This window comes from Galeopterus variegatus, unplaced genomic scaffold (assembly GCF_000696425.1).
Source record: "Galeopterus variegatus unplaced genomic scaffold, G_variegatus-3.0.2 Scaffold17913, whole genome shotgun sequence".
Lineage (NCBI taxonomy): Eukaryota > Metazoa > Chordata > Mammalia > Dermoptera > Cynocephalidae > Galeopterus > Galeopterus variegatus.
The window spans coordinates 2,319-11,537 of NW_007744024.1; the positions used below are offsets into that span (position 1 = coordinate 2,319).

General features: G+C 35.7%; 1 protein-coding gene across 1 annotated transcript; it reads right to left on the reverse strand.

The window, feature by feature from the left end:
* Positions 1 to 915: 915 nt before the first annotated feature.
* LOC103582789 (FERM domain-containing protein 6-like) lies at positions 916 to 8,047 on the reverse strand (the record flags this gene model as incomplete). Its single annotated transcript, XM_008564290.1, has 4 exons — positions 916 to 1,365; positions 3,553 to 3,629; positions 4,611 to 4,690; positions 7,957 to 8,047. Coding segments are annotated over 4 exons (459 nt in total), but the record flags the coding sequence as incomplete, so codon positions are not given.
* Positions 8,048 to 9,219: the final 1,172 nt, after the last annotated feature.

Genomic DNA, 9,219 nt, shown 5'->3' on the forward strand with positions numbered 1-9,219 from the left:
GTATATGTTAGAGGATATTGCAGTTGACTGGATGGCACCAGGAGAAGGAATGGTGATGGGGGGATCCGTATGACTCTCAATTTCTGGGTGACTTGCAGTGCCATGAGCTGAGATTAGGAATACAGAGGCAGGAATACATAGAATTGAGGTGGGAACAAGATGAATTTGATTAGGACATTTTGAGTTTGAAGCGTCTATGGGTAAGCAGCTCCCTCATGGATATAGAGGAGAGAAACAGATTTGGGTGTCGCCAGCACATAGGTGATCATTAAAAGCATTAATCTGGATGAGATCTCCCAAAATGTGAGTGGCTAAGTGTCAAGGGCAGCATTAAAATACAGGAAAAGGAGTGAAAAGTATCCATTGGATTTGGCAATATAAATCTCACTGATGACCTTAGGGACAGCACGATTAGTGAACTGTTGGGGAGAGCAGGCAGACAGAAGTGGCTTGAGGAATACAGGCAGGAAGTAAAGAAGGTGAAAAATCAAATACACAAGACTTTTCCAAAAAGCTTTACTGACAAGGGAAATCTTCTTTGGGATCTTTCCCAAAGATGCGCGGGTGAGAACCAAATATGTTTCGTATGTTCTGACTGAAGAAGAGTTAGTCTGAGGAGAGGCTAACAATATGGGAGAGAGAGAGAAGACACAGTGAAGACCTGGAGGGAGAATGGGAACAGAAACAGGGTGGGGTGGAGAAAGGGTAGCTGAGAAGGTTCCTGCTGGAATAACCTAAATTTCCTCTCCTGGGAGTGAAGGACACGGAGGTCAGAGCAAGAAGCTGACTTGTATTTGTTTGCTCAGCACAGGAAAAGCTGTGAATTATCTTACCTTTTAAAGAGTAGTGTTTTTCTGCCTTCAAAGGGGGAAAATGATGCTCCAGTAAGAGCAGGTAAGACGGCAAAAGCCATATAAGTGCCGAAGGAGGCTGGCAGAGTCCAAGTTCCACCACAGTTAGGATGGACAGCGATCCTCTTCCCCATTAACTATAAGCACGTGTACCATCATGTGTGCCATGCTCTCAAGTGTGAAATTTGTTTTGGGGCTTCATGAAGAGTAAAACTACTGGCCACAAAATGTCTGGGTCCCCTCTTCTTGAAGCAGCGTGAGTAGCAGCAAAATGAACTAGAAATGCGCTAGAGAAAACACTCTTTAGAATCTGAAGACAGTGCCTACCCAAGATGGGAAGTAAGCCTCCGGCTCAAAGTATTTTCCATAGTGCTTATTCCTTTTGAAGTTCCCAAGATCAGCCTGCAGGGCAAAGGCTGCTAGCAGGAAGTAGGCCTCTTCTCGGAGCACACACTGAGAATGAAGAACTTGTTTTCTCAGGTGCCAGTAATAATAGAATCTTGCTGCTCTGTCACTAGAAAAATAAAAGAAAACAGAACTCACATTTTGATGGAACAATCCAATAGCATGTAAACAGAACCCAAACCCTGCTCTCCATCTGGTGACAGGAGCCCTTCTGTTTGTGCCCCTCTCTCCGACCTCACTGGAAAGGGGGAGGTTGCAGCTATACCTGACGGCTGCCTCAATGAGGTCACAGGGGGTCAGAAGTCCAAGTCAGACTATCCAGACAGCAAAAATAACATGTCCTGAGGCTTACAATATTTGATCCATTCAGAGAAGGAAGAAAAGATCTGAAGTATACCACTCCAATATGGTAAATATTTCACTGAACAAGTATTACAACAGAAGCCCAGGCACTTTTTCTATTAAAGTAATTTTTCTACGATGATGATGCACACGTGAAATAAATGAGGACAAATCTGAGGGGCAGTCCTGGCTTTAATGTTTTGCTGTTCTGTTTTGTTTTTTAGCTGAGCACACTATAAATACTCTAAGGCCCTTTAAAAAATGTTTATTTTTATATACCCTTCAAAAAAATTTGCTTAACTATAGTGTTCTTTTTAAAAAAATTTCTCTAAGAAAGAATAAACAGAAACCTTTCCTTAAATGTTTTTTGTTTTATGATTAAGTGGATGTTACTCTATGGGTGTGTTTTTTAGGCATATGTCATGACAATCATGATACTCCCCACAACAGTAAGTACTAATAGTGCCCTTGTTACAAACCATGGAATTCAGAAATAAATACAGTAACCATTAAATATGTCAGGTAAGAAGAGCTGACTGGGGAAAGCACAGTCAAAACTCAAAAGAAAAAAAAAAAATGTTCACCCACAAATAGGATGCTTTTTGTGATCAAAGTACAGATAAGAAAAAAATTTGTGTGTGTATGTATTTTAGTGAAATTATTTGCTTCCCTATCATTTCAGGTTAAATGTTTAGCTGAGGTTCATAGCTAATATCATTAGTAGATAATCATAAAAACATATGGGTTTATTTTAACCAAGACCATGTTTAAATACAAAAAACTTAAAAATAAAGCATTTATTCAATTTTTTCCCCTTAGGACAGAGTACTTTTCAGAGCACTGCTTTTTATAATGCTGACCACACACTGTTTGGACTGGTTCATCCCCAGGGAGATAAAGGGCAGAAGGATAGGGATTAATTAAAAATTCATTAGCCCCAGGGGGTTAATTAATGGTTAAATAATATATGTTCCTTCTTTCCAGGGCATTTCACACTTACTGGGTAAATTGGGTGAAAATTTTATATAAACTGAGAATGAATATCAAAGTTTCTCAGCCTTTAAAAAAAGTTCTTTATGGGCTAATATTTTTTACTTTTTAATTTGCATTTGGCCCTGATATAAATAAAGAGCTAATTTTATGTATAGCTCACTAGCCAAATGTATCTTTGCTTCTTTCACATGGAGTTTCTCAAAGTTTAAAAATAAATAAATAAAACAGAGAGTTCACATTTCTAGTATTTTCTATCAGCCAAGAAAATCACCTCTGAAATTTTTCATCACTGAATCCTCCTATACAAATGATGAACTGAGAGCTTCTGAAATGGTAAGTTCTGAATATGTATGATATGCATGGTATTATTCATGAACTCACCTCCAGAAAAAGAATCTTACCTGCCTTTGTCAAACTGACTCTGAAGATTCTCACAGGATAGTTCCAAAGGGCCTTACTCTTTGGTTTAAAGCTATTCCCAAGAATACAAGCAAGACCCCAAATGTGAAAACAAAACCAGGCTATAGAAACATGTATGTGCTTTTAGAGGAGGGTTCCTGCCCCTCCCCCTCTCTCCACCCCATCACCAGAATAGATATTTAAATAGTCTTTCAAAAAAGTGGTAGTTCCTTCTTGAAAGAAATATCTTTCTGGTGAATGATTTATTTTTGAAAGTGCAGAGTATAAAAAAAATGAGCCAGTATGATGTTTACATTTCATCAACAGTCTAACATTATCATTCGTTCATTCACCAAATATTTATTGAGTGCCTACTGTGCCTCTGTTTTAGGGACTGAGGATACATGCATGTGCAAAAAGATTAAAAAGGAAAAAAATTTCCACTCTTATAGAGTTTATAGTCTAACAGGTGGAGACAAACAGTAAACATGAGTAACTTATTTGCTATGTCAGAAGAAGTGCATAGGAAATAAAGGTCTCAAATCTCTCCCTGCTCTCATACCTGATCAATCTGCCATTTTCCACATAGTACTGTACACGGAAGTGGATAATCATAGGAGGCCCAAACTGGTCAATACCCTAAAACAAAGACACACATAAAAATCAAGCTATTTTTAGTTACTTCAAAAATACGTTCTAAAACAACCAAAACACCATTGTTTGCAAGATACTTTTTAAACACTGAAAGGTTTTATCTCCTTGTAATAAGCGGGGCTTTAGTGGGTAGACAGTTGTCCCATATGGATACCAGAAGGTTATAAAGCAAAACAGGGCACCATCCCTCTCTCTGGTTCTCATTCACTGTAATGCCAATGACAACATAAGGGAAGATAAAAATAAATGCTAATGGAAATTTCTAGCTGAGATCCAGCTCCTTGCTCAGCTCTGTCCCCTGGAGTGACCATTTGCTCCTTATTACAAATGTTCTCTTGTTCCTCGGACATTCCACATACCAAATTCTGAAATGTTGTTTGTTTATTTAGACATTCAAGTTCTTTACTTTGTAGTTGACTACAATTTACTCCAAGAATTCTTAAACACAAATTGTAGGGTCTAGGATTAGACACTGGGGTTTTATTCCTGACTTACTAGGGTGATCCTGAAAACACTAGTTCCCTGTGAATGCTCTCCCACATAAATGGAATTGATGTTTACTAAACAAAGGCACCAGTATAATAAACTAAGTATCAAATGCAAGTATAGTAAAAGTAGATTCAAAAACTACTAATAATTTCTTGAACTTCAGTTCTGACAACTAACATAGCCATAGGAGCAAATGTTTCCATCCTTTTCACTTCAAAGAATTATCCCAAGATTACTAAAACATTATCATCCAACATAATTTAACAGATATTCAGAATCTACTGTTACATGCTATAAATTATTAATACTTGATTAATATGACATTTTAGAACTTATCATTAATTTCCCTTTCCTATTTTTTACTGTATAAAGTATTGCTTAAGATTTTTTCTAATGTATAAAATAAACACTTTAAAAAAATCAAAATAATTTTGCTCATAAATGTAATCTCACCCAAGTGACTTCGTATTGTCGTACCTTGCTGGCCTCTTTCTTCCATTCTTTTGGACAATACTTATAAAGCTTTTGTGACAACTCCATATATACGTGTTCATTATCTGCACATTAAAAAAAGGAGACAAGAAGGTAAGAAAGGAGAGATTTTTAAAAGAAAAGAATATACAAAGAAACAACTTTAAAAAAAAAAACCTCAAGGTTTATAAATGTACTCTGAATTTGCACACTACCAAAAAAATTCACAAGATACTGAAAAATAAAAGATCCTATGGGCTACACATTAATGAGATTCTTTATGAATTGTTTTACTTTTGCAATAGAGAACACATACTACTAAAGATATATAATGTTTAAAAGAAATGTTAGTTTCCAACTCCTGCTTCTAGGGTCATTAAAACTTATAGTCTAAACTTCCAACAATGTGGGCATTACTTAGTTTCAGAAAAACATGCTTTTGTTTAGCTTACAGAAGACTGTTCTCATAAGTGCAAAATAATGAAACAGGGCAGAAACACCATCTTATTTGCTATGTAAGAAATTAGAAAACACTGATAACAGCCTATTTCCAAGTGAGGAGACTGATCCACACTTTGTGAAGTATAGTCTCTGAGGCACAGAGAGATAAATACAGCATGTTCTTACTCATATGTGGGAGCTTAAAAAAAAAAAGTTGAGCTTTTAGAAGTGGAGTGTAGAATTGTAAAATTGTGGGTTACTAGAGGCTGGGAAGGGGAGAGAAGGGACAGGAAGAGGTTGGTTAATGGATACAAAACTACAACTAGATGGAAAAAATAAGTTCTAGTGGTGTACAGTAGTGCTAGTTGTAAATGATTAACAATAATTTATTGTATGTTCTCAAATTGCTCCTGCTCAAATGTTCTCATCACAAAGAAATGATAAGCGATGATAAATATGCTAATTACCCTGATTTAATCATCACACTCTGTATACATGTATTGAACTATAACTCTGTACCCCATAAATATGTACAATCAATATGTGTCGACTACAAAATAAATAAATTACATATAAAAAAAAGACTATTCCTTCTCTGTGCTCCCCACATCAAAACACAGCATGACAATATGATAACCATTACTCACACTGCCTTTGGGACCAATCTCATGGAAAGAGGAGAATCTTCACTAAAAAAAGCATGAATGCTGAGATAGTCCTTCAAGGGGATAATGTTTATAAGATAATCAGAAAATAAGACTGCTAAAATCTATGTAAAATGATCTAACTGTATGAAAACAAGCTGATAAAAATCAAAAATTTTCAGATTTCCCAAAGAGAATCTTTTAAAAGAGAGACATGTTTCAAGACATATTTCACAAAAAAAGCTTTCAGCATTCCTATTTTATTCTAAGCTTTATAAAAACTTATTCCTTTTCTCTAACCGTCACTAAGGGGCATCCTCATGGAAAGCTCTACATAGAAGGGAAGTGTGTTCCTTTGGTCTATTCCAGGATAAACACAATTTACTACATTGTGACTTCTGGCTGAATGAATACTGGGATTTGATTGGAAAAATGCCAAAAGAGAACAGGAAGGATAAAGCTACTTTTTGGCTATAAATGGCACATCAGGTCAACCAATTTGACTGAAAGAGATAAGGAAGAGGTCCCAGAGACAAAAAAGGGGAAGCTACTTAAATCCATTTATCAGGTCAACAAACAATATTGCCCGTCTCTCATATTACTGATTAAACATGAAATGAACAAGACCAGACAATCTCCCTGTTGAAGCTGATTTGTATTTGGCTCGAATTCCCATCTACAGAAGCAACATAATGAACACAATTGAGACTGTTCACCATAATGGCACATATATATTTTTAAATGACCACTATATCTGTACTATCTACAGTTTGACCAGAGCTTGGTATCTTAAGAATTTTCAAGCACACATCAATCCTGCAAAGCTGGTGGAGCAGTAATTTCCATTTGACATGTGAAAAATCTGACATCGAGAGAAGTCAAGTGGAGTGTCCAAAGCCACACTGCTAGTTAGTGGTAGAAACAGAATTAGAACCAGGTCATCTGATTCTCATTCCAATGTTCTTTCACCATAGTACAATCTCTCTTTTAAAAAGGACATCTTAAAAACATTTTGAAACCTATGGAAGCTGTAAACTGGTTTAATTGGACTGACTTGTTGAACAACAAAGATCAACAGTCTGGCTGCAGATGTAGCAAGAAGAATTAACTTTGAGCATAGAATAATAAAAGTTACTCACAATCTATAGGGCACCTTATTGCTTCTAGACTCTTCCTTGTAGGAATGACTGAGGATGTACTAACACAAAGACGAAGTTTAGCATTTGTGTTTTTATTGCTTTAACTACCACAGGAAGAAACTGAAGAGCAAATGGCTGATTCACAGGGTCCTGATGTGTTCCCTGCATCATGCTCTTCGGCCTCTCCTAAAATGGCAACTGAAAACAGCTCACATTTGGAGAAAAGTGGCCTTGTTTATCAGCTGACTATGTTACACTTTCCAAGTTGGCAGATGTAAGCATTTTATGGTATTGACCAGATTCTCAAGATATCTTGAGCTTTTAAATTTAAACCAATTCCAGTAACAGAAAATAATCCATATCCAAGTATAAAAAACATAACTAACTACATTTCACAAAGAAGTCCTCCTGGTAAAATGAGTGAAGATTTGAAAGGCTTTTGCCGCAGAAGACTAAATTAAGAGAAATCTGACAATATAATTTCAAAGAAGAAAGCTTATAGGAAATGGATGTAGATCAGAGAGACCTGGGAATTTAACTATAACTGAGGTGTTATGAGAGAAGAAAGCTTATAAGGAATCCTTGAAAATCTACTCTACATAATACAGAAGAAACTGATCCTATATTTCCAAGGCATAAAGTCCGATTGGAAAAAAAAGAAGGGATGAGAAAAAAACAGAAAATGAGATTAAATTAATAGACCATTCTGTTATACTATATAGTCAATAGCAAGCAAACTTTAATGTCAAAAGTTACAAAATAAATTAAGTTACAAAAATATCTAAGACACTTTCCTACCAGCTCCAGCTGTTCCCCGAACACAAAACAAAAATGAAGCTTAGTTTATTAAAACATAAAAAAGCAAACACACAAAATCTAGATTCCTAAAGAAGAATCAATTTTTAAGTTCAAACTAAAATAAATACATGACCTAAAATCCTGAATTTTGTAAGAAATACACAGTAGTTGAGACTAAAAAAGAAATACCAGATTAAAAATGAAGATCACTTTATGGGTATTTTGACAACCACAATTTTATAACAATTTGTCTGATTTAAATTACAGCTATAAAATGTATTTCCTCAGGAACTGTTGGCTAAATCCACCAGAGATGGGAGTAGGACTTACTTTGTATAACACTGAGTCCAAAGAGGTGACAATCCTTTAGCCTAAGCAGGTCACACACCTGGACCAGCAACTGGTGACACAGAATTTTAACCTGTAGGGGGGAAAAAAGTACTACTTGAAATAGCAATTCAATTAAGTCCATACAGTAAGCCACAATCAGGGAATTTAATGCAACTTGCCTTAAAAGAACAAGCTGACACTAGTAAAACAATTGCTGGCTTATGTGAATCACTTTAATCTGGGGCTATGTTTCAGTAATGATTATCACAATACCAATTTTTACAACATGGCAATAAAGTGCTAATGCAATCTTGCACAAGACTCATAAATCTTATGATACATGGACAAGGCTCTCAAACCATGGTGTATGATTAGAGTATTTCAGAAGGTACGCAGAATAGCTTACTCAGATTACCAAATGTATTTACTTGGCAAGTATCTTTTCTTTCTTTTCTCTAAAGTTTTATTTATTTTTAATTGACATATAAAATTATATATATTTATGGTGTACAACATTATGTTTTTATTGATACACATACACACACACATATATACATACAAATACACACCCACACATATTGTGGAATGGCTAAATTGAGCTAATTAACATATCCGTTACTGCACACACTTTTTTTTTGCAGTGAAAACACTTCAAATCTATTCTCTCAGCAATTTTCAAGTATACGATACATTGTTATTAACTATAGTCACTGTGTTCTACAATAGATATCCTGAACTTATTCCTCCTAACTGAAATTTTGTATTCTTTAGACCATTTCCCTAATCTTCTTCCCCCCACCCCCAAGCCTGTTTACCACCATCCTATTCTTTGCTTCTAGAAGTTAGACTTTTTAGATTCCACACATAAATGAGATCATGTGGTATTCATCTTTCTGTGCCTGGCTTATTCCGCTTAACATTATATCTTCTGAGTTCATCCATGTTGTTGCAAATGACAGGATGTCCTGCTTTTTAAAGGCTGAAAAGTATTCCATTGTGTATATATATCACATTTTCTTTATCCATTCATCTGTTGATGGACACTTAGGTTGCTCTCATACCTTGAGTACTATGAATAATCCCGCAATGAACATGGGAGTGTAGCTATCTCTTTGACATGATTCATTTCCTTAGGTATATACCCAGGAGTGGGATTGCTGGATTGTATGGTAGTTCTATTTTTAATTTTTGAGGAATCTTAATACTGTTTTCCACAATGGCTATGGTAATTTACATTCTCACCAACAATGTACAATGGTTCCC